The 26,346-nt window shown below is 45.8% G+C and overlaps 1 protein-coding gene across 8 annotated transcripts in view; it reads left to right on the top strand.

Moving 5' to 3' along the window:
• Positions 1–25,759, top strand: part of nr5a2 (nuclear receptor subfamily 5, group A, member 2) — a 289,477-nt gene extending 263,718 nt beyond the window's left edge. For all 8 annotated transcript variants that reach the window (XM_072511429.1, XM_072511426.1, XM_072511430.1 and 5 more), the window contains one exon: positions 23,231–25,759. In XM_072511429.1, the coding sequence (XP_072367530.1) occupies positions 23,231–23,478 (248 nt within the window). In that variant the 3' untranslated portion in view covers positions 23,479–25,759. The remainder of the gene's footprint in view (positions 1–23,230) is intronic.
• The last annotated feature ends 587 nt before the right edge of the window (positions 25,760–26,346 follow it).

Raw genomic sequence — 26,346 nt, 5'->3', positions numbered from 1 at the left:
CTCCTGCACCTCACCTTGAACTTGTGTTCCCTCGTAATTGACCCTTCAACTAAGAGGAACAGCTGTTCCCTATCCAGGCCCCTCATAATCTTGTACACTACGATCAGGTCGTCCCTCGGTCTTCTCTGCTCCAGTGAAAATAAAACAAGCCTTTCCAACCTCTCTTCATAACTAAAATGTTCCAGCCCAGACAACATTCTGGTGAAATGCCTCTGCACCCGCTCCAGTGCAATCACATCCTTCCTATAATGTGGTGACCAGAACTGCACACAGTTCTCCAACTGTGGCCTCACCAATGTTCTATATAACTCAAACATGACTTTGTTGCTTTTGTAATCTGTTGCTAACTTTCTCCTTGGTTCAATTGCTCTGTTTTACTACCTTTGCTCTCGAGTTGCCAGGTATCTTTATGATACCATCACGAGGTTCAAGTCCGAGTAATGATCAATAACCCAATACACCGATTAGTAAGATTTAAATCCAATCTCATCTATTATACACAGTAATCGCTACTCATGCACAAATTCTACGTCTAAGCTACTTGTATAACTAACAGGTCTATACTTAACTTCGGACTGGCCCACCAGGTCAGGGGAACAAATGGCCTTTCGTTCGGGTTCTGAGTCTGCGGAATTAGAAGTTGGTACGGATTGGTAGCTCGGAGCACCTATCTCTTAGCGAGCGTTGAATTAAGACTTACGGGCTTTCGGCGATCACTGCACTGGTCACAGTCAATGTTGGTTCATGTTGCTGGGTGACCCGGGCAGGAAGAAGAGTTGAAGAGTGAAGAGAGAGCATGAAGAGAGCGATTTGAACTTGGGGCTCAACTCTTATAGTCCCCAGGGGCTTCCCGCCTTTTGGGGTGGTCCCTGTACCTGGTCCCAAGTTATTGGACTTTGTCCCAATCGCTTGGTTCGATTTTCTCCAATACTGGAGCGGTTCCCTGATCGATGGCCGGTCTTGAGGTGCTCGTTCACCGCCTTTGTGTTGGCTCCTGCTGGTGCCGAGGAGTGTGGCTTTGCTTTGTGTGTCCAAAATGTTACTTATTGATCCCGGGGATTGCTCATCAGTATGCAGATGGCTGCTACTTTGTTATGCTGATGGTCGCTGGTATCGATGTTGTCTGGCCTTTGCAGAGGTAAATACACAGCAAACCTGCAGCTGCTGGTTTCTGTCTATGTTGGCTGACTTTCCCATCAGCCTTTGCCGTTCGCCATTTTAAATCGGGAGTTGGCCAATTTAGGTGGCTACACTCCCTCCTTGTGATCCTAACGCGAAGCGTGAAGGATCACATAACTACGTTGCTTTCCATTCCCTGACCTGGGGAGCACTTCTTTCATGGCCTCTACACTGACCATAACTATGCAAAACATTTTTAACTGACAATTCTAAGGGGCGCTATGTCAAACAGGGACATGCATTACAAAACAAAAAAATTGGGAACTTCTAACTATCCTTAATACACTACTCTCACTTAAACATTTCATCACTCTAACTTCCTCAACCATACAAACAAAATCATAGCAGTTTATACACATTTTTCATGGCTTGGCAGTCAAGCTCAGGATCGTACAATTGCTCGTGAACATTCTGAACATTTCTTTATTTACAATAAAACTGCAAATGAATGCTCTTTATTATAGATCGCGGGGGTCGGGGGTCTGGTCGTATCCGAAAATAGGGGATTTGATCCTATATACCGCAAGCACAGTAGGCTCTCCTTCTCCATTTCCGTAGACGCCTAGACTGCACGATGCAGCAGAGTATCGCCAATACCAGTAAGGATTCTATTACATAGGACAGGTTATAAACCTGTCACACCAAGATGGTGTGGTGTCATAGAACATAGAACAATACAGCGCAGTACAGGCCCTTCGGCCCACGATGTTGCACCGAAACAAAAGTCATCTAACCTACACTATGCCATTATCATCCATCTGCTTATCCAATAAACTTTTAAATGCCCTCAATGTTGGCGAGTTCACTACTGTAGCAGGTAGGGCATTCCACGGCCTCACTACTCTTTGCGTAAAGAACCTACCTCTGACCTCTGTCCTATATCTATTACCCCTCAGTTTAAAGCTATGTCCCCTCGTGCCAGCCATCTCCATCCGCGGGAGAAGGCTCTCACTGTTCACCCTATCCAACCCCCTGATCATTTTGTATGCCTCTATTAAGTCTCCTCTTAACCTTCTTCTCTCCAACGAAAACAACCTCAAGTCCATCAGCCTTTCCTCATAAGATTTTCCCTCCATACCAGGCAACATCCTGGTAAATCTCCTCTGCACCCGCTCCAAAGCCTTCACGTCCTTCCTATAATGCGGTGACCAGAACTGTACGCAATACTCCAAATGCGGCCGTACCAGAGTTCTGTACAGCTGCAACATGACCTCCTGACTCCGGAACTCAATCCCTCTACCAATAAAGGCCAACACTCCATAGGCCTTCTTCACAACCCTATCAACCTGGGTGGCAACTTTCAGGGATCTATGTACATGGACACCTAGATCCCTCTGCTCATCCACACTTTCAAGAACTTTACCATTAGCCAAATATTCCGCATTCCTGTTATTCCTTCCAAAGTGAATCACCTCACACTTCTCTACATTAAACTCCATTTGGCACCTCTCAGCCCAGCTCTGCAGCTTATCTATATCCCTCTGTAACCTGCTACATCCTTCCACACTATCGACAACACCACCGACTTTAGTATCGTCTGCAAATTTACTCACCCACCCTTCTGCGCCTTCCTCTAGGTCATTGATAAAAATGACAAACAGCAACGGCCCCAGAACAGATCCTTGTGGTACTCCACTTGTGACTGTACTCCATTCTGAACATTTCCCATCAACCACCACCCTCTGTCTTCTTTCAGCTAGCCAATTTCTGATCCACATCTCGAAATCACCCTCAATCCCCAGCCTCCGTATTTTCTGCAATAGCCTACCGTGGGGAACCTTATCAAACGCTTTGCTGAAATCCATATACACCACATCAACTGCTCTACCCTCATCTACCTGTTCAGTCACCTTCTCAAAGAACTCAATAAGGTTTGTGAGGCATGACCTACCCTTCACAAAGCCATGCTGACTATCCCTGATCATATTATTCCTATCTAGATGATTATAAATCTTGTCTCTTATAATCCCCTCCAAGACTTTACCCACTACAGACGTGAGGCTCACCGGTCTATAGTTGCCGGGGTTGTCTCTGCTCCCCTTTTTGAACAAAGGGACCACATTTGCTGTCCTCCAGTCCTCTGGCACTATTCCTGTAGCCAATGATGACATAAAAATCAAAGCCAAAGGTCCAGCAATCTCTTCCCTGGCCTCCCAGAGAATCCTAGGATAAATCCCATCAGGTCCCGGGGACTTAACTATTTTCAGCCTGTCCAGAATTGCCAACACCTCTTCCCTACTTACCTCAATGCCATCTATTCTATTAGCCTGGGGCTCAGCATTCTCCTCCACAACATTATCTTTTTCCTGAGTGAATACTGACGAAAAATATTCATTTAGTATCTCGCCTATCTCTTCAGACTCCACACACAATTTCCCATCCCTGTCCTTGACTGGTCCTACTCTTTCCCTAGTCATTCGCTTATTCCTGACATACCTATAAAAAGCTTTTGGGTTTTCCTTGATCCTTCCTGCCAAATACTTCTCATGTCCCCTCCTTGCTTGTCTTAGCTCTCTCTTTAGATCTTTCCTCGCTACCTTGTAACTATCCATCGCCCCAACTGAAACTTCACACCTCATCTTCACATAGGCCTCTTTCTTCCTCTTAACAAGAGATTCCACTTCCTTGGTAAACCACGGTTCCCTCGCTCGACGCCTTCCTCCCTGCCTGACCGGTACATACTTATCAAGAACACGCAGTAGCTGATCCTTGAACAAGCCCCACTTATCCAGTGTGCCCAACACTTGCAGCCTACTTCTCCACCTTATCCCCCCCCAAGTCACGTCTAATGGCATCATAATTGCCCTTCCCCCAGCTATAACTCTTGCCCTGCGGTGTATACTTATCCCTTTCCATCATTAACGTAAACGTCACCGAATTGTGGTCACTGTCCCCAAAGTGCTCTCCTACCTCCAAATCCAACACCTGGCCTGGTTCATTACCCAAGACCAAATCCAACGTGGCCTCGCCTCTTGTTGGCCTGTCAACATATTGTTTCAGGAAACCCTCCTGCACACACTGTACAAAAAATGACCCATCTATTGTACTCGAACTATATCTTTTCCAGTCAATATTTGGAAAGTTAAAGTCTCCCATAATAACTACCCTGTTACTTTCGCTCTTATCCAGAATCATCTTCGCCATCCTTTCCTCTACATCCCTAGAACTATTAGGAGGCCTATAAAAAAACTCCCAACAGGGTGACCTCTCCTTTCCTGTTTCTAACTTCAGCCCATACTACCTCGGAAGAAGAGTCCCCATCTAGCATCCTCTCCGCCACCGTAATACTGCTTTTGACTAGCAGCGCCACACCTCCCCCTCTTTTGCCTCCTTCTCTGAGCTTACTAAAACACCTAAACCCCGGAACCTGCAACATCCATTCCTGTCCCTGCTCTATCCATGTCTCCGAAATGGCCACAACATCGAAGTCCCAGGTACCAACCCATGCTGCCAGTTCCCCTACCTTGTTTCGTATACTCCTGGCATTGAAGTAGACACACTTCAAACCACCTACCTGAACACTGGCCCTCTCCTGCGACGTCAAATCTGTGCTCCTGACCTCTATACTCTCATTCTCCCTTACCCTAAAACTACAATCCAGGTTCCCATGCCCCTGCTGCATTAGTTTAAACCCCCCCAAAGAGCACTAACAAATCTCCCCCCCCAGGATATTTGTGCCCCTCAGGTTCAGATGTAGACCATCCTGTCTGTAGAGGTCCCACCTTCCCCAGAAAGAGCCCCAGTTATCCAGAAATCTGAATCCCTCCCGCCTGCACCATCCCTGTAGCCACGTGTTTAATTTCTCTCTCTCCCTATTCCTCATCTCACTATCACGCGGCACGGGCAACAACCCAGAGATAACAACTCTGTTTGTTCTAGTTCTGAGCTTCCATCCTAGCTCCCCGAAAGCCTGCCTGACATCCTTGTACCCTTTCCTGCCTATGTTGTTAGTGCCAATGTGGACCACGACTTGGGGCTGCTCCCCCTCCCCCAAGGACCCGGAAAACACGATCCGAGACATCACGTACCCTTGCACCTGGGAGGCAACATACCAAACGTGAGTCTCTCACGCTCCGACAAAATCTTCTATCTGTGCCCCTGACTATCGAGTCCCCAATTACTAATGCTCTGCTCCTCTCCCCCCTTCCCTTCTGAGCAACAGGGACAGACTCCGTGCCAGAGGCCCGTACCCCATAGCTTACCCCTGGTAAGTCGTCCCCCCCACAAGTATCCAAAGCGGTATACTTGTTTCTCAGGGGAACGACCGCAGGGGATCCCTGCACTGACTGCTTTTTCCCAGTCCCTCTTCCAGTTACCCACCTATCTCCAATCTTTGGTGTAACTAATTCCCTGAAGCTGCTATCTATGACCCCTTCTGCCTCCCGAATGATTCAAAGTTCTTCCAACTCCAGCTCCAGTTCCCTAACTCGGTCTTGGAGGAGCTGGAGATGGCAGCACTTCCTGCAGGTAAAATCAGCAGGGACACTAACTGCATCCCTCACCTCAAACATCCTGCAGGAGGAACATTGCACTCCCTTCCCTGCCATTCCTCTAACTTTCTACCAAGATCTGGCTAACAACTAAATTAAATTTTTTATAAAAAATAATAATAATATAATAAAATATGGTACTTACCTCAGACCAATGGGTTTTATTATTAGGTTAGAGGAGGAGGGCGGGTGGGAGACACTACACGTGTAGTGTCTCGGGTTTCCTCTCCACCAGAATTTATTGGTGAGGGTCTTCCCAGACGTCCGCGGGTCGACTTCCTGTCGCTGGAGACTGGGCTCTGGGTAATGTGGGGAAGTGAAACATTAACGGCTGGGGGGGCTTGAGGTCATGGGGTTCACGTTCACTCACAAACAAATGTCCATTATCATGACAATGAACCATGTGAAGGAAGTCCTCGTGGCTCTTCTCTTTTCCTTTCTTTTCCGGTCCTGGAGCTTCTGGAGTTCTGTGGAAACAAGCATAGTGTCTGTAACTATCTTGGTTTAACATCTCGTACGATAGTCTGTCTGTCCTTTAGTGCCAATTACTCCCTTTATAATTGGTCACTATGTGTGACTCCCTCATTTTTTTTCCAAAAACCGAATTTTAGGACAAGACACACTTACAAATAATGAACCAGTGCGAGCCGTCTCGCAGACTGTGCGATTTACCATCCAAATGTTTCAGGATGTAAATAGCATGTGGTTGGCAACCTAAGGGTTACCTGAAACAAACCAAAACTTTTTGAACTAAAATTTCCAAAATGAGGTGCTTATGGGCCGCGACAGGTAAGAGTTGGATGGAGTCCCCGGGTAGGACGGCTACCAATGCCGTGTCTCCCTTACCCGAGCGTAGTTGATCAGAGGGGGGTTTCCCAGGCAGGGCGGGTCCCAAGCCGTTTCTCCACTGCCTGAGCAACCGACAAGAACGGGCAAGAAATGTAGTCATCGTGGGGGGCTGCCGTAGTGATTCCTCCTTGAACCAGAAGAGCAGTTATGAACGGGCGTCTGTGGTCTCTGTCGACAGACGAGTTCCACTGAACTGGCGTCTGGGACCTTAACAAGTCTCTGCAGACAAACTAGTTCCACTGAACTAGCATCTGGCCAATAGCAAGTCTCTGTGGGTAAGTCCTCAGAGGTTTCGGCCAAAAAGGCGTGGGGCCGCGAAAAAATTTTTGAGGTCGGACAAACAACATTTACCAAACTTACAAACAACATAAAACATGCGGCAGGTTCCATCAGAAAGGACACCACTTCTCCCAAGCGATTCCTTTTAAAACATCATCTGGACACCTCAGTTATCAGTTGCGAACAGGGTCGCAAAGGGGTTCTCGTTCTGGGAGTCAAACTCAAGGTCGTCATCTTCTCCGGGATGCCAAACTCTTGAATGTATTAAGGTTGATAGGGCTGCATGGTGTGATTTGGGGTCGCTCTCGTCGTTTCGGACGAGTCTGTATGAGTTGTCTCTGTGCCAATAGGTGGTGTCTAGTTGTGTGGGGATGGAATCGGGGTCGTCATGGTAGGTCGGTGGTCAGTGGTGGGGTTTGTTCAAGAAAGTGATCATGAAGGGATCACTCGAATCGCAGTCAGATTCACTGGGTGTGGGTCCTGTTGCATGGGGATAGTAGGGAGGCGTGCTGTGGCTATCGTCCGAGTCACAGTCGCTGTTTCTGCTGCTGCAGTCGGTGGGCGTACCGAGGTGGAGTGTATATTTAGGGGGTGGAGTCGAGGTCGAGTCCGTGGCTGGGCTGGACGTGTTGGGGGATGGTAGGGTTACGTTGGTTGTGGGCGGGGCGTGGTGTGCTGCGTCGAGCATGACGTGGTGTGAGTGGTTAGACTGTGTTCCATATGCCTTCAGCTGGTTGATATGGAACCACGCAGTCCTACCGTTGGTATACTTTATCTTGTATACGGAAGAGCTTACTTTGTCCGCAATGGAGTACGGACCCGAGTACTTAGGTGACAGGAATGTGCTGGGGTTGTATACGGAGAGCATGACTTGCTGTCCTATACTGTACTCAGTCGCATGCACTGTCTTGTCGAAACAAGCCTTGCTCTGTTTCTTTCTTGTGCCCAACTTTACTGTGGCTGCTAGCTGAGCCGTTTTAACATTATTCACTAATTGCTCTACTGCTTTCTTGTGTGTGAGGGCCGTCATCTCGGGGCTGGTCAAGTCTAAACCGAATAAAAATTCTGTGCCTTTCATGGGGCGTCCGGTCATGAGGGTGTGTGGGGTGTAACCTGTGGAAGTTGAAATTGTATTACGCAAAACATCAGCGCAAAAGGGAGGACTGAGTCCCAAGTGGTGTTGTTTTGCTGGACCATTTTTCTGAGGGTGGATTTTAGGGTGCGATTTATGCGCTCCACGATACCACTCGACTGTGGGTGGTATGCTATGTGGAATTTTTGGGTGATGCCAAATATCGTGAGGACATTCTGCATGACACGTCCCGTAAAATGGGAACCTTGGTCGGATTCGATGCAGGGGAGCAAAGATGTGGTGGGTCAAAATCTTGGCTGTGGTTTTTGCAGTGTTTGTTCTGGCTGGGAATGCTTCCACCCATTTCGTAAACGTGTCTATCACCACGAGTACATATTTATAACCATTCCTGCAAGGGGGCAATGGTCCTATAAAATCAATCTGGAGGTTAGTCCACGGGCCATTAACGGGTCGGGTGTGGCTGAATTGAGCCTTTTTGGCATATCTGTCCGGATTATTCTGGGCGCAGTTAAGTCAATTCTCGATGTAGTGATTTACATCATCCTTTAAATTCGGCCACCAACAAAGCTGCCTGAGGTGGGCTGTAGTGGGATCGATTCCCTGATGTCCATGACCGTCATGGAACAAACAAATCAGTTGATTCGTGTCCTGTTCAGGAACCACATAAAGGGCGTCTTTTAACACCACACCGTCATGTGTGGTCAGAGCATTTTTAAATCTCTCATAGGGTGCTGGATATTTTCCTTTTAAAATCTCCCTGAGATTGCTGTTCTGCTTCTGGGCCTCCACTAGATCCTCGATCTTTGTCTGTGAGACCTGAACTGCATTCACTGGTGCGCTTTCGGGGGGGGGTGTCCAAAAATATCCATGTCTGGAACCTGCTTTAGCCAGTGCGTCGGCTTTTACATTTCCAGGGGGGGGAGGAACGATGGTGACTTCGAACTTTGACGATCCCAAAAATTCTGTTCTGTGCTCTCTCTAAAATGTGACGGGGCTGAGGGGAGGGGTTTTCCGTCTGTGGAAACAAATCCTCTTGCTTTCCACAGGGGCAGGAATTCCGTGAGGCTGTTGCAGACATAGAGGCTGTCCGAGTATATGTCTGCTGGGCTGGGGAAGGAATTTGGGTGTTCCACTATATATGCGATGGCCGCGAGCTCTGCTGCCTGCGCGCCTAAGTGTCCTGGCAGTTTTAATGATATTTCCTCTCGGGCGTGTCCCTGCGCGTCCTCGACATATATACCGCAACCTGTTATGCGCTTCCCATCCAAGACTGTGGAAGATCCATCCACATAGATCGTTATAGGCTCGCACATGTCTGTGTGCTGGGGGCTCTGGGTTGAACTACGTATCTTTCTGGGGGGTGTTTTTGCAATAAAGGGGCCTGTGTTGTGGTGTGGAGAGATAATTTCACATTCATGGGAGGTTCCGGGGTACTGTAAGTTGTCGGCTAAAAAGGTGTGCATCTCTGTCTGTTTAACAGTGATGTCCCGTCCCTGCAATAGAAGGGTCCATCTAGCTGCTCTAATCTGACTTACTGTACCGTCCTTGAGTCGTCCGTCCAGTAAAAGTTTGGTGGGGGTGTGCTTTGTGAGAATTGTGATGGGGTTCAGTCCGGTAATATACGAAAAATACTGAACTGCCCAAAATACTACGAGCAGGTGCCTCTCACAGGCTGAAAATCTCTGCTCCACAACATCTAAAAGTCTGGAGGCGTAAGCTACGGACCTTAACTGGTCGTGCCGTTCCTGGAGGAGCACGGCCGAAAGGGTGCGGTCTGTGGTTGCTACCTCTATAGCGTAAGGGGAAAGCGGGTCTGGAACTTGTAGTGCGGGGGCTGCTATGAGTGCCTGTTTCAAAGAGTCCACAGCATCCGTATGCTGCGGAAGCCATTTCCAGGGGGCTCCTTTCTTTAGGAGGTCTGAGAGGGGTGCTGCCTTGCTGGCGAAACCGTCAATGTGGTTTCGGCAGTAGCCAACCAGTCCTAAAAACGACCGGAGGGCTGAAACGTTCTGGGGAAGGGGCAATTTAGCAATCGAGTCAATCCTTTTATGCTCGATCTCGCGTTTACCATGTGTGATAATTGTTCCCAAATATATCACCTTATCTTCCAAAATCTGAGCCTTTTTGGGGTTGACTTTACAACCGATTGAGTGTAATAGTTCCAGGAGTTCGGACAGAAGCTCGATGTGCTCTTCCTTGGTGTCTGTCTGCAGTAGTAGGTTGTCTACATACTGAACCAGACATTCGGGGCGAGAGAATTTGGCTAATCCATTTGCCAGCTGTCAGTGGAAAATGGAGGGGGAGTTGTGGAATCCTTGTGGAAGGCATGTCCATGTGTACTGCTGATTTTTAAAGGTGAAGGCAAATTTGTACTGGCACGCTTTTGCCAATGGAATGGACCAGAATCCATTACTGACATCCAAAACCGTGAAGTATCGGGAATTGAGTCCCTGTTTGAGCATGGTCTCAGGACTTGTTGCTACCGTGGGGGCTGCTGCGGGGATGATTTTGTTGAGTTCCCGGTAATCGATGGTCAGTCGCCATGATCCATCGGGCTTTCTCACTGGCCAAATCGGGGCATTATTAGTGGAGGCTACTGACCTAAGTACGCCTGCTCTAATAAGCTTTCTATTACCTTTGAGATTTCTCCCTCTGCCTCTTGGGGAAATCCATATTGTTTTGGGTGTCTAGGGTCAGGTCCTGTTATTTGTACGGAGCCAGTCATCCGTCCACAGTCGTGCTTGTGGGTGGCGAATGCTGCCCTGTTCTTTTGCAGAACTGCCCTATCCTACTTGTCTGTACTAAGCGTGGTCGGGTTGAACCAAAATTCGCCTACTGCGCTAATTTTGTTCGCGTATTCACCTATGTTGAGCATTGCGGGGGCTCTTGCAGACTTCGCCATTTTCCAGACACACTGGTTGACTGGATCAAATGAAAGATTGTGGGAATTCATGAAATCGATTCCCAGAATGTGTTCTGCTGTGTGGGGCAGGTCAACTTAAACCACGGGGTGCTTGGTGGTGATGGTGCCGATTTGAATGGGTACAGGGGCTGTGATGTGTCCCTGCTGTGAGTGGCCTGTGAAGCCGCTGAGGGTGATGGTGGCTGTAGTGGGCCACGTGTCTTTTTGAAACATGGTGGAGGAATTTATTGTGGTGCAGGACCCTCCTGTGTCCCATAGAAATTTGATGGGCTGTCCCCGAATTTTCGCTGCAACTACCAGTCGTCCGGACCTATCCCAAAGGGTGTCGCAGACCCAACTGGGGGAGCCCGAACACCATCAATCAGTTCCGGTCAAGTCCGTCTGATCTGAACGGGTGCTCACACTATGTATGGGCTCTGTCTTCTTCTTACTCAGGGCGCCTGTCTGCTGGGCTCTCTGTGGCGTTCTAGGGGCATTGCACTCTCCTGCAAAGTGTCCCAACTGTCCACAGTTGTAACACTCCTGTGACTTGGGTGGGGGGCTGTTCTTTCCTTCATTCACCCATGCGGGGTTCTGGTGTGTTTTTACTGCCTGTATATCTGCGTCGGCCTGCTTTTCCTCGGGATTCTTGACTGCGGGTTTGCTTTGTATAGATTGCTCCCAAGCGCGGGACAGTCTTTTCACTACCCACTTTTCGTTATGGGCCTCCTCTGAGGGATCATAACTCGCGCAGCTTTCTGTCCTGTTTCTGTGGCATGGGAGATAAGGGTGCGGGTCCATTTGGCCACGTTGTCTGTGGACAAATGGGCACGGTCTAAGTCTCCAAAGACTGCTGCAAAGTGGATCCACAGGCGTCCAGCAAACGCTGTGGGGTGCTCGGATTTCTTTTGCCTGCATTTGTTGAGGCCACCTACGGGGTCACCTCGGTTATACCCGATCGCATCCAGGATCGCGGTATGCATTTCTGCAAGGGTGCCTCCTCCTACATTCTGTGGGTCGGGAAGGGCTTCTGCTACTGAAGGGTCTAAACTTAAAACTGTGAGCTTTCCATGCTCTCGTTCATCCAGGCCGTACATGGTCGCCTGATGCTTTACTGTGGTAAAGAAATGGTGGGGGTCTGAGGTGGGGAGGAACGGTGTGATCTTATCGCACGCGTCCCGTAATTGGGTCACTGTTAAGGGGGTGGAGTATAGAAATTCCGCATCGTCCGATGTGGCTGTGGGGTGGGTGGTGACTGGGTTCATTGGAGCCTGAACTATCTGCTCTGTGGGGGGTTGGGGTGCTTTCCTCTTTTGTGGCTTTCCCTGCGCACATGTTCCCTGAACATATCTCTGCGCTGTTTCATTCAGTTCTTCCCAATCAGGGCCGTCTTCCTGATCTAATTTCGCTCCAAACGTTTCCTGGAAGCCTTTCTGAACTGAAAGCAGCGATTGCAGCTCTGCAATCTGCTTCCGCCACTTTGCGTGATCTAGCGTGCTTTGTCTTTGTTCTGTGGTGACAGCATGGAGTGCTCTTAATGCTGCGTTAGGTCGCTGCACTGTCTCTGCAATGCTTCTACCTGCTTTTCTGTTTCTTCACGTACCAGGACTGCACGTTGCGTGTCCTGATAGGCCTTTTCATATTGAGACTGGAAGCTGCTTAAGTGCGCCAGACAAGACTGGTGTGCCCTTTTGGCATCCTCCACCTCTCCGTCTTTTGCTGCCAACTTCCTCCTCAATTCTAAATTCTCCTTTTCTACCTCGCTTACATCGACCTTACTCATTCGATGTATGCCCTCTACTTCTTTCCGGAGCATCCTAACGACCTCCTCTGTGCCTCGCAATTGTGCCAAGCAGGACACGATTGCTATCGGCTTGCGAGCTTTCCCTAAGCTCTTTTTGTGGATCTCGCTCAGGTTCTCCCACCAAGTTTGTCCTATACTCCCGGGGCCTGATTCCTCGTTGTCACAGAATTCATCCCAAAGGGGCCATCCCTTCCCTTTGAGAAATTTCCTGATCTCTTCCTCCCAAATGGGACATTGTCCCACTCTACTGCTGCTGGTTGCTGCGACCGCAAATTCCTCTGGGTTCATGAGGCACTGCATTGCCTGCATTGCCATCTTTCCTATCCGAATGCTGCTCTTCAAATTTGGGACAGTGGTATTAAGGCGGTGCTGTAAATACGGGTACGGCTTTCGATACTTTCCGATATACAAACTCCCAACAGTTTTGTCACAACAAAAAATCTATCAGTTTTACCTTATCGCCCTGTTAGTTACGCATGCATACACACACTTCCGAATTATGAGTATTGATTAGAACTGCTTGAACACTTGTGGTTTTCTGTTTCCAATTGGATCTCTAATTCAAATTCTGGGTTTTCCCAGAGTGGTTTTCCACTTCTAGATCGGGTCCCGTCAGATGTCGCCAAATAATGTTGCTAACTTTCTCCTTGGTTCAATTGCTCTGTTTTACTATCTTTGCCCTCGAGTCGCCAGGTATCTTTATGATACCGCCACGAGGTTCAAGTCCGAGTAATGATCAATAACCCAATACACCGATTAGTAAGATTTAAATCAAAGCACATTTATTACACACAGTAATCGCTACTCATGCACAAATTCTACGTCTAAGCTACTTCTACAACTAACAGCCCTTTACTTAACTTCGAACTGGCCCACCAGGTCAGGGGAACAAATGGCCTTTCATTCGGGTTCTGAGTCTGCGGGATTCGAAGTTGGTACGGATTGGTAGCTAGGAGCACCTATCTCGTAGCAAGCGTTGAATTAAGTCTTACGGGCTTTCGGCGATCACTGCACCGGTCACGGTCAATGTTGGTTCGTGTTGCTGGGTGACCTGGGCAGGAAGAAGAGGTGAAGAGAGAGCGATTTGAACTTGGGGCTCAACTCTTATAGTCCCCAGGGGCTTCCTGCCTTTCGGGGCGTACCCTGTACCTGGTCCCAAGTGATTGGACTTTGTCCCAATTGCTTGGTTCGATTTTCTCCAATACTGGAGCGGTTCCCTGATCGATGGGCGGTCTTGAGGTGCTCGTTCACCTCCTTTGTGTTGGCTCCTGCTGGCGCCGAGGAGTCTGGTTTTGCTTTGTGTGTCTAAAATGTTACTTATTGTTCCCGGGGATTGCTCATCAGTATGCAGATGGCTGCTACATTGTTATGCTGATGGTCGCTGGTATCGATGTTGTCTGGCCTTTGCAGAGGTAAATACACAGCAAACCTGCAGTTGTTGGTTTCTGTCTATGTTGGCTGACTTTCCCATCAGCCTTTGCCGTTCGCCATTTTAAATCGGGAGTTGGTCAATTTAGGTGGCTACAAATCTATGCCATGATTGATAAAGGCAAGTGTACCATATACCTTTTTCACCACCTTATTCACCTGCCCTTCTGCCTTCAGAGATCTATTTACAAACACGCCAGGGTCTCTTTGTTCCACAGGACTTCCCAGTGTGGTTCCATTCATTGAATAATTCCTTGTCAAATTTCTCCTTCAAAAGTGTAACACCTCACGCTTTTCGGGATTAAATTCCATCTGCCCCTTTTACCATCCATCTAAATATCTTCCTGCAATCCAAGACTCTCAGACTCACTGTTAACCACCCAACCTATCTTTGTGTCATCCGCAAAATAACTAATCTTACCCCCCCCCCCACATAGTCATTTAAGTCATTTGTATAAATGACGAATAATAGGGGACCCAGCACAGATCCCTATGGTACACCACTGGCCACTGGCTTCCTGTCACTAACGCTGTTTCCTACTACTCAACCAGCTTTGAATCCACCTTATCAAGCTCCCCTGTGTCCCATGTGCATTTGCCTTCTTTATAATGCTCTCATGTGGGGCCTTGTCAAATCCTTTGTTAAAATCCATGCAAACTACATCAACTGCACTACCCTCACTTAGTCAGTGCTCAAAAAATTCAATCAAATTTGTTAGGAACGACCTCCCCCTGACAAAGCTGTGCTGACTATTCCTAATAAACTTTGCCTCTCTAAGTGGAGATGGATTCTCTCCTTCAGAATTTTCTCCATTAGTTTCCCCACCACTGCCGTGAGACTCACTGGCCTGTAGTTCCCTGTCTTATCCCTACAGCCTTTCTTAAATAATGGAACCACATTCGCGGTTCTCCAGTCCTCTTGCACTTCTCCCGTGGCCAGAGAAGAATAAAAAATTTAGATCAGGGCCCCTGGCAATCTCCTCCCTCGCCTCTGACAGCAACTTAGGACACAATTCGTCCGTCCTTGGAGATTTCTCCATTTTAAGCCTGCGAACACCTCTAATATCTTGTCCCTCCCTATGACAACTTGCTCAATAACCTCACAGACTCTCTCCCCGAGTTCCATATCTGCCACCACGTTCTCTTGGTGAAGACAGATGTAAAATAGGGTAAGGAACTGGTGTCCTTCGAAAATTGTGCTCTTTATCACCTGACATGAAGAATGGCTACACTGGCATAGTGCCAGAGGGTGCCTCGCAGTTGAAGAAGGCACAAGAGCATGAATCCACCCTCTCCTCTCTCCAATCAGCCTCACCACCTTCAGAAGAGCAGGAGCAAAGGGATGGAAAAATGAACCACAGAATAAACAATGACTTTGAGAGCCTACATTATACAATGAGTGATGCATTGTACAGTAGTCAATAGGAAAAATGATGAAAAAATGATTTCCAAACATTACCTTGTGGTGTGAAAAGGTTCAGTCCTCAAAAGAATCTACCAAACACGCAAACATATTTTGTGTGGTTTTGTCACGTACACAAATTCTGCCAGAGCGCAGTGGCTGAAAGGACTAATTGGCTCTTGAAAAAACCAGGAATCAACATATAATAGCTGCATTAGCGGTTCAACTGAACAATAAATGCAACAAAACTCACAGTCTGCCATACACACACACTATTAACTCACAGTGATAGGCACCACAAGATTGAAGTGGGGCTGGTTCATGCAAACAATTGGTAATTAATACCTAAATGAATAATATTTAATGTAATATGTCGTGTTATGTACTCAGGGATAACATAGGCTGCAACTGGATGCAGCTTTAACCAAAAGATACTCCAGACCTTGAAGTTAGTTCAATCTAATTTATTGAACCAGTAGCACAGCTCTCTATGAGTTCGACTCTCTGCTAACCTAAGTGTGGTTACTCTGTCGGACTGAACCAGACTAGCATTTAGCCACGTGTTGGAGGTTTGATACTGTACATACACCCTGACTCACTCTGTAGATGTTCATCAGTGTAAAGAGACAGGGCATGTTTGTGCCCTGTCCTTTTATATGGGTCGTGTAATGCCCCCTTGTGGTAATGCCACCTCTGGGTATCTTGATTACCCACTGGTTGTGTCCTGGTGTAATGACCCATTGGCTGTATGTCTGCATGTCATGACATTTCTGGTGCTCCCTCTAGTGGTTACTTAGTTGTAGTGTATTTACATTAACCCCTTGTGTATACACAGTGATGCATATCACCACATTCCCCCCTTTTTTTGTGTTACATATTTTCTGTACTTTGTTAAAGAAAATTGAACAAAATAGGTAGATAAGTGATGACATGTACAAGTTATGATGACAGTGATGATTATACAATAATAAATAATATTTATCAGTCCAAAGTTCATGAATTTATATGGTCGAGTGGAGTTCTTGTTTTGTTATTGAAGTGTCGATGTTGATGCTGTCATTTCCTTGTGTACGCCGTCAGTGTTATTGTGCTTAAGGAGCCAAGAAGTCATCAGGAGGTGTTCAAATGGTCAAATCACTTCATTGTCTGATTTGGACTCTTTTTTTTCCCCGATGCTTGTGGTGGCGATTCTTGATGTCAGCTTTCCTGTCCGACCTGGACTGGTGTCTGTGTTTGCGGTATGGATGCCGTATGTCAGCTGCCTTGAAAGCTGGTCTGCTTGTGTGTAGTGGAGCAAATGTGAATTTGTAAGATGCGTTATCATGCCATGGTATGTTTGTACTCTTGCCATTGTTAGGAGCTGTGCTGTCACAGTGTCCTGCATTGGCAGAGTTGTACCATGTCGCACCAGTCGTTGTTCCAGTGTTGCGTTTTTGTCGTGCGTGTGGTTGACGTTGGTGCCTTTGGTAGGCTTCTTGTTGTTGTCTGTGTTGTTGTTTTTGCAGGTTTTGTTGTGTTTGTTGTGCTTAATGACCATTCCGAGTGGAGAATTTGAGTCCTTCACAAAATTACTTGTGTCAGTGTCCTTTGTGGCATCTACTGTTGCATTGAGCGTTTCGACTTTGATTCCTCGGTGCTCCCCGTCTCGGTTCACTTGAATCATCTTTGGTTTGTTGATGCTCCTCTTTTGGAGTCATTTCAGGTTCACTTGAATCATCTTTGGTTTCTTGATGCTCCTCTTTTGGAGTCATTTCAGGTTCACTTGAATCATCTTTGGTTTCTTGATGCTCCTCGTCTGGAGTCAAAATGTTCAAGATTTCATTTTCATGTGGAGACGCTCGAGTGGATGAGGTTTTAATTGATGTGGTCTCACTGGACGCACGAGTAGTCTCACTTTCATTGTCAAGTGCCTCTGTACATACGAGTTGAGATCTGTCAGTCTCGCTGTGATGTTCCACACCTTGTATGGGAATTGTGATGCCTTTGTCACTTGTCTCACATACAGTGGGTAGACATTCAGTGTCTTCTTGTTGGTTAGATGAGCTGGGTAGACTGTCAGAGTCTTCCGGTGGCTCAAATAATCTGGGTAGACTGTCATAGTCTTTCTGTTGTTCACGTGAGCGTGGCAGACTTGCATCATCTGCTGCTGGTTGCTCAGATAAGGTGGATCTGTGCGCTCTCAACAGAGTCATGCAGTGGTCTCGCTGTGGAATCTTTCATCCCTTTCTGTGTGGAGTCGGGGACTCTTCGTGGTGCGTGCACCACCCTCTGTGTGGAGTCGGGGACTCTTCGTGGTGTGTGGACCACCCTCCGTGAGGCATCAGGCCGTTCTCTGTGGGCTTTGACTTCTTTGTGGGTATTTGACCGGTTGCTGTCATCCAATGTATCGATGATCTGCCATGGCATCATGGTATTGGATTCATCTACCATGAGTAGACTCGTGTTGAACTTTGCAACCGTGTTGCTGATGCTGTGATCAGCATATCCGAATAACTGCCATGTCTGAGTAGTATTCTTCGATAAACCAATTACCTTCTTTTGTTTCGGTATTGTCATTGCGCTCTCTGTGTCCAAGGAAGAAATCATCGTCTGAGTAGTAGTCTTTAAGGACCAAATCATCTCTTTGGGCGGTGCTACCTGCTTGATTCAGGGTTCTGCGGAGGTTATTTTCATCTACTGGTCGAAGTTCAGGCATTGTGCTGTCTTTCGTGGTGAAAGAATTGTGTTTTCTGGCTTTAAAACTCTGCTTCACTCGTTTTGGACATTTCCCCTTTAAATGGGCATGGTCCGGGGCTCTGCCGTCATGATGTTCGTGACGTCATGCGTAGGACTCAATTGCGCATGCGCACGCCGAGGTTCCTTTACAGTGCGCTCTTTTCTGAACTGCGCATGCGTGGCTTCTCACACATGCGCAAATGGACTTTCCTTCACTGTGCGCTTTCTTTGCAACTGCGCATGCGCGGCACAACATGGTACCAGTAGTGCCTGTTCAATCTATTTAGTTCAACTCCGCAAGATCCGTGACAACCAGCAACAGAACCCAGGCATGATGATCGAGATTCCGGTTCCTCAGCAACTCCGGTATCACAGCAATCTCAGTGCCAACTAGCGTGCATTCAAGCAGGGATTTCAGCTTTACCTGGAAGCAGCCGACATAAATGGCGTGGCCGATGCTAAAAAGATAGCTCTTCTACTCACCATTGCGGGTGAGAATGCAACAGAGATCTGCAACTCCTTCAAATACTCCAAAGGGCAGGAGAAAAAATACTTCCAGACAGTCCTGGACAAGTTTGAAAACTACTGCGAGGTAAATACAAAAGAAATCGGTAAAACTGGCGCCTATACTCACCACGAGGCAGAGGTAGGGATGCAACAGAAGTAAATGGCATTTTTGATTGGCAGCCATCTTGCGCGTATCCAGCCGGCCCAGTCCGCACATGCTCAGTTCCCCAGAAGACGCGAATCGGCAACAGTGTTCTGCGCATGCGCGAGAAGCCGCGCATGCGCAGTTGCAAAAAGAGTGCACAGTAAAGGAAAAGCGATATGCGCATATGCAATCCATTCCTACGCATGACGTCACGAGCGTCATGACATCAGAGGCCCCAGACCACGCCCACTTAAATGAGAAATGTCTGAAAATAGTGACGCAGAGTTTTAAAGCCAGAAAACACAATTCTTTCACCATGTAAAGACAGCACAATGCCGGAACTTTGACCAGTAGATGAAAATAACCTCCGCCCAAAGAGATGATTTGGTCCTTGAAGACGACGATTCAGAAGATGATTTCATCATTGGACGTAGTGAGGACCGTAACAAATCCGAACCGCAACGAGATGATTTGTACATTGAAGCATCCTACACAAACATGGATGAGATCTTCGGATTTGAGGATCCTCAGCCCAGCATAGACGACATCCCGACCCACAAGTCTGCTGCGGCCTGACGCCAAGAGACAGAGAGTGGTACAAGCCCACAGAGAGCGGCCTGACACCATACAAAGGGTGGTCCACGCACCACGAAGAGTCCCCGACTCCACACACAGAGCGATGAAAGACTCCACAGTGAGACCACTACACGACTCCGTTGAGAGCGCACAGACCAACTCGACAGCGAGACCACTGCACGGCTCCACACAGGGAACGATGCCAGACTCCACAGAGAGAGCGATACGAGCCTCCACAGTGAGCTCGTTGACAGACTCCACAATGGGAGCAACTCAAGACTCCAAAGCGCAGTCCATGCATGAACAAGATCATGAAGGTCTATCCACCTTATCTGAGCAACCAGCAGCAGACGATGCAAGTCTGCTACGCTCACGTGAACAACAAAGCGACTATGACAGTCTACCCAGATTACTTGAGCCACCAGAAGAAGACTCTGACAGTCTATCCAGCTCATCTAACCAACAAGAAGACACTGACAGTCTACCCACTGTATGTGAGACGAGTGACAAAGGCATCACAATTCCCATACTAGATGTGCAACATCACAGCGAGACTGACAGATTTCAGCTCGTATGCACAGTGGCACTCGACAATCCAAGTGAAACTACTCGTGAGTCCAGTGCGACCACATCAATTGAAACCTCATCAACTCGAGCCTCTCCAGAAGAAAATGAAATCTTGAACATTTTGACTCCAGACGGGGAGCATCAACAAGCCTAAGATGATTCAAGTGAACCGGACATGACTCCAGACAGGGAGCACCGAGGAATCAAAGACGAAACGCTCAATTAACCAGCAGATGCCACAAAGGACACTGACACAAGTAACTTTGTGAAGGACTCGAATTCTCCACTCGGAATGGTCATTGAGCGCAACAAACACAACAAAACCTGCAAAAACAACAACACCGACAACAACAAGAAGCGTACCAAAGGCACCAACGTCAACAACAAGCACGCCAAAACCGACAACACTGGAACAACGACTGGTACGACATGGTCCAACTCTGCCAATGCAGGACACTGTGACAGCACAGCTCAAGACAATGGCAAATATGCAGACATAACATGACATGATAACGCATCTTACAAATTCACATTTGCTCCACTACACACAAGCAGACCATCTTTCAAGGCAGCTGACATACGGCATCCATACCGCAAACACAGACACCAGTCCAGGTCGGACAGGAAAGCTGACATCAAGAATCGCCACCACAAGCATCGGGGAAAAAAAAGAGTCCAAATCAGACAATGAAGTGATTTGAACACGTCCTGATGACCTCTTGGTTCCTTAAGCACAGGGACGCTGACGGCGTTCACAAGGAAATGACAACATCAACATCGACACTTCAATAACAAAACAAGAAAGCCACTCGACCATATAAACTCATGAACTTTGGACTCATAAATATTACTTGGTATTGTATAATCATGAATGTCATCATAACTTGTACATGTCATCACTTATCTACCTGTTTTGTTCAATTTTCTTTCACAAAGTACAGAAAATATGTAACATGAGAAAAGGGGGATGTGGTGATATGCTTCACTGTATATACACAAGGGGTTAATGTAAATACACAACTAAGTAAACATGGGGGCTGTTTAGCGCAGGGCGAAATCGCTGGCTTTGAAAGCAGACCAAGGCAGGCCAGCAGCACGGTTCAATTCCCGTACCAGCCTCCCCGAACAGGCACCGGAATGTGGTGACTAGGGGCTTTTCACAGTAACTTCATTTGAAGCCTACTTGTGACAATAAGTGATTTTCATTTGATTTCAATAGAGGGAGCACCGGAGATGTCATGATATGCAAACATGCAGCTAATGAACACTTAGAATAGGACACAACCAATGAGCAGTCAAGACACCCAGAGGTGGCATTACCACAAGGGGGCACTTCACAACCCATATAAAAGGACAGGGCACACATGCTCTGTCTCTTTCCACAGACCCACAACTAGAGAGTACATCAGGGTTGATCAGAAGCATCACACCCAGCACGTGGCTTAGAGCAGACTGGTTTAGATAGACTGAGTTACTACAGTTAGATTAGCAGAGAGTCGAACTCATTTAAGAACTGTGTTAATAGTTCAATAAACATATTGAACTCATTACAAAGTCTGGACCTTCCTTTGTCAAAGCATACATCAAGGAAGCAGCTTATGCTACACGAAGAAGCATAACACAACATAATATAAAATATATCACAGCACAGTGATCTAAAAGAAGCTGCTTTCCCACCGGCTATGAATAATAATTATTCAGATTTCAAGATTTGCTTTGAAAATTCTTCTCCAGGTCATTTACTTACATCTTTATTTAATTTGTTATTTTCCCTTTGGAACTGAAATATATTCTGAATGTCTCTCAGATGTGCTTAGTCCACACACATAATTTGGTCAGCTCATGGTGCTGAGACAATAATAATGCAGTCAATTAATAAACTTAACTGACTTTAAGATTAGAAATGATTTTACATAAGTTCAGAAAATGGAGTGGAGGAGGAGCTCCCAGCACAAAGGGCGAGTTTATAACCCAAGGAGAAAATAATGACTGGTATTGATTTAAATTACTTTCCATGATTTGATTGATGGAAATAATCACAGATCAATCCCTGAACACTATTGAGGTTTGAAGATAGACCACAGGTCACAGTACTGTGTCCCCAAAATGCCTTTGTGCAAATATCTGCCATGTACTCCAGGACTCTGTTTTACTAGGAGAGTAGCAAGAAGAAGCCTTCCTTGGAGTCCTCAAGTACAGAGTGCTACTTAATGGCAACATCTTTTTAAAAATCAGGAATTACAACATAGAGGAACATTTACAATAAAGGTTCCGGAAGTTCAAGATTACTTTAGTTGTCACTGAGTATAGGCAGTAGTCAAAAGTGAATCAGACCACTTTAATGTGCAACTCCTTTCATACTGTCCTTTCACCACAGAAGGAATCAGTGCGAGTTATGAACACTTAGGGAATCTTTAGAAATGTGGAAATTTGAAATGTGCTTTTTTAATATAGGCATAAGGTCAAAGGGTATTCCAATGTAGTATCCTTTATGAAGGACATGCACTTCATTTGCGTACAACTCATCAGTCAAGAAGAGCTCTGTCCGAAGGTTTGTGCAGCAGATTATTTTAGGAGCTACTGGAGTGTACCAGATGGTTCATTAGCAGTGCATGCACAGGTCAGAGGCTTTCAGAATCATTTAGAGATGTCAAACTGAAACAAGGGCATTGTCAGCTTTTAACCACGATTTACAGCCAGAGGTTTGGATATTAATTCAAACCTCGGGTCAGTAAATTAATCAGAGATTAGAACTGTTGTATTATGTATATTTTGGATAGATAGGCAGCAGATAAGGGGCTGGTACTCGGTCATGTTGTAGCTGCCAGAATATTTCTTAGCACAGTTACTCACGCTGAATGTTAAACACCTTAACCTAGCAATTACAAGCCATACCAAATGTTTCCTAACTTGCCGCTGTTCCGTTTGTTCTTTTGCAAACATAAAGGAAAACCAACAGCCTCCTCTTCTCAACAGGACAGCAATTCATAAATTCTTAAAAGTGAAAAAACACAGACCTTAATATAATTACCCCAAACCTTTTTACAGATGTTGGTTAACATGCTGTGTATTTGTAACATTTCAATTTTTAATTAACATGGATAATTCTATTTGTCCCTAGTTCATTAAGGAAGCAATGCAGCTGTTGAAATTTATTTTATATCTTTAGCGTAGACTATATCTGCAAATGACAAATAAAGTGCTTTTCTCTCTGCATCTCCTTATTTGTCCCTACCCCCTTGTACGTCATCCCCTTTAAAGAGTTATTAATCATGGATCAAATGTCTCTTTCAGATGTAAAAAACCTGGAGAACTACCACCTTGTTGAAAGTGTCCAGGAACAAGTTAATGCGGCACTGCTAGACTATACGATGTGTAACTACCCTCAGCAAACGGACAAGTTTGGGCAGCTTCTTCTGCGATTACCAGAAATCCGGGCCATCAGCATGCAGGCCGAAGAATACCTCTACTACAAGCACCTGAATGGAGATGTACCCTGCAACAATCTTCTCATTGAAATGCTGCATGCCAAACGGGCTTAAAATGACTTCCACGGGGCCTTTGCATCTTGAGCAGAAATTCGAAGCTGCAAGAAACAACTGATTTTTAAAAAAAAACATTTCAGTGCACTAGATGGAAAGAGGACAACATAATGAGATCTGTTTATCATTACATGAGTGATGTATCAGGGTATTGCCATGGGATCTGATAACTGTGAACCCAACACACCTGTGCTACACAGTCCCCCTATCCCCTACCTCCCAAAGGAAACCTCTGTGAGGCCTTTAAGGAAGCGCTTACTCATATGAAGTTCACTTTGTCAAACTGACCAAATTAATAACACATAATTGTTTCCAATTTGTTTAGATTGACCATTAATTCTAGGAAATTTAAGAATAAGCATGGGAGTTGTGCACTAATGGCAATATGGTTGGGCCTTCGAGGGCACTAAGAAACCCTTAGATTTCAAAGCATGGGGGATACAAAGCAAATCTGGTAACAGTAATGAGCCATCATAACCTTCTCGATCCCTCTTCTTCCCCAAAGCTCTATCCCCAGTGACCATCGATGTGGTACCTGATAGGGGATCAAAAGGCTCGCCTGTAGTTGGCTTCACTCTCCATTTGCTCGTTCAAATCACAAGAGCCTATCTATGTGTGAGGCCTGCAAAGGCTGCAAGGAACCATCTGTCAAGCAATTAGTTTGACAACCACCTCACCTACCCATTAGTTTTTTTTTTAGCCAAAGCGAACATGTTATTTGAAGTAGACCAAAGCCTGCTGCAAAACACTAACGAGAGAGGGGAATAAAACTATAACTGACCTAGAATTTAAAAACTCATCTCACATTCACAACTCTTAATACTTAACATACTAGTATTAAATTTGTGATGTCGCAGTTAAGTGAGTCTTGCCTTATTTCTGTGAATCTGAATATGTGGAAGAATATAATTGAAGTATTAATACTGTAAATTCAGCAAAGAAAGGTGTTTACATTTACTAGCTCCTGTGGGAAAGAACTGTGATGACCTGAATTGCAAAGCAATGATTTCCTTAATTATATTTGATCGGTAACTTTTTTACCAGTACTTAATTATGTCGTGAGACACTAAAATCAAAAAGGGAATCTCACTAAGACTTTAATTTGAACAGACAGATCTTTGGCCACATGATCACTTGTAGAGATTGTATAAACAATTAGTTCATTTTTTAGGACTGTTGGCTTTGTTATTGGAATAGTACCGTTTCTATTGTACATCATAGTTTAAACTGTAGACAATTATATCACTAATTTATTTCTTCATTGTTTCATCTTTGTGTAAGAGAGCAAGAATAACAAAGCCAAACAAATGCATTTGTTCACTGTAGCGCCTTTTGAAATCAGCAGCTACAGCCAGTTCAGGGACAAACGTATATCTTAAAAAGAATCACACAGTTCATTTAAATATATATTATATATATATAGTACGAATCTGAAAATGTAATAAAAAGGGTAAATCTGCTGCAAATGATGTGAACTATGGCTTCATCTTTAGCTGAATGGAAAGATTTAAAGTTAAAATCTTGCATTAAATAATAAATTGTCTTGTAAACTGTATGTTCTATACCAAAGACTGTAGTTAGCTTATGTTTTCTGTATTCCATGGTCTCACTGCAGTGCAGAATGTAAAACCGTGATACTTACTTCAATGGACACAAGCACTCAACTCGCTTTGTCTGCTACAAAATGCAGATAGGTGGACAGTGTCTCCTTTCTGTACCTTAGCTGCCTGCTTCAGGTCGTAGGAAACCCTTTTACTGACGTCTTACAGAACATTGTAAAGCTAATTCTCTTGTGTTGTTTACAGTTATTCTGGAGAGTATTATATGGGTGCATTGCCCAGAATTCAATCAGAACAGTTCTACCTTGCAATTTCAAGGACACTGCCAGGCCAACAAAGGGTTTCCAACACAGTGAGTTGTAAGAAACAGCTGTGGTAATTGTTTCACCTGGCAAGTCCTGGTAGTAAATATAAACAGATGCAGAAATCACAAAATAATGTTAAGCTTTTACTGTTTTATTATTGTGCTCCTTTGTGTGAACAGACATTCTGTCTTGTCAGTACTTTGTATGTATTGCTGATGTTCTGCAGCTGCATTGGACTTTAGACCATTCAACTCCTACTCAGTGTGCAGTTACTTGGTTCATTACTCGAAATGTACTATAATAAGTGGAATGACACTGTCACGTCATTTCTTGCCAAGAGTTTCTTTACACTGATGGAATTTTTCAGTATTTCAATAAATAATGGTATGCGTGGCATATCACTTGTTGAGTCCAAAACTTTTGTCATGTTTTCATATGTGGACCAGCTTTTGGTTTAATTAAAGAAACTGCAAAATGAACATTGAACAGCAATTGGGTGGTTTGTTGTCAAAAGTAACTAATCTGCAGTGACAATTCCATTTTGCCTCGTGAAGGAAGATTTCCATCCCCACAAACACACACCCCTCTGGTGTCATTATTTAGCCATAGCAGCTAATCACTCAAAATCCATTGAGTGAGACATCCGTGCTTGACACCAGACTCCCTGCAGCAACTGTTCTAATCGGAACTCGGTCATGGCAGGAAATCTCAGAAGGACAATGGAAACTCTTTTTATGGATGTTCTCAAAGCATCCCTGAAGAGGTCAAATGTCCCCGCCAGCTCATGGGAGTCCCTGGCATGCAACTGACCAAATGGAGAAGCTTTAATGGAGAAGGTATCAAGCATAGGCTCTTTGCCAGGGGGCAAAGGTGAGGCGTTGAAGAGTGCACAGAAACCCCCAAACAACTCATCTGCCAAACTTTTCATGCACAACCTGCCTCTCGTGTGGCAACGGCTGCAGGTCATTGGACTAATCAGCCATCTCAGGACTCATCAAATTGGA

This window comes from Scyliorhinus torazame, chromosome 7, assembly GCF_047496885.1.
Source record: "Scyliorhinus torazame isolate Kashiwa2021f chromosome 7, sScyTor2.1, whole genome shotgun sequence".
Taxonomy (NCBI): Eukaryota; Metazoa; Chordata; class Chondrichthyes; order Carcharhiniformes; family Scyliorhinidae; genus Scyliorhinus; species Scyliorhinus torazame.
This window is presented reverse-complemented; position numbering and strand designations above follow the sequence as displayed.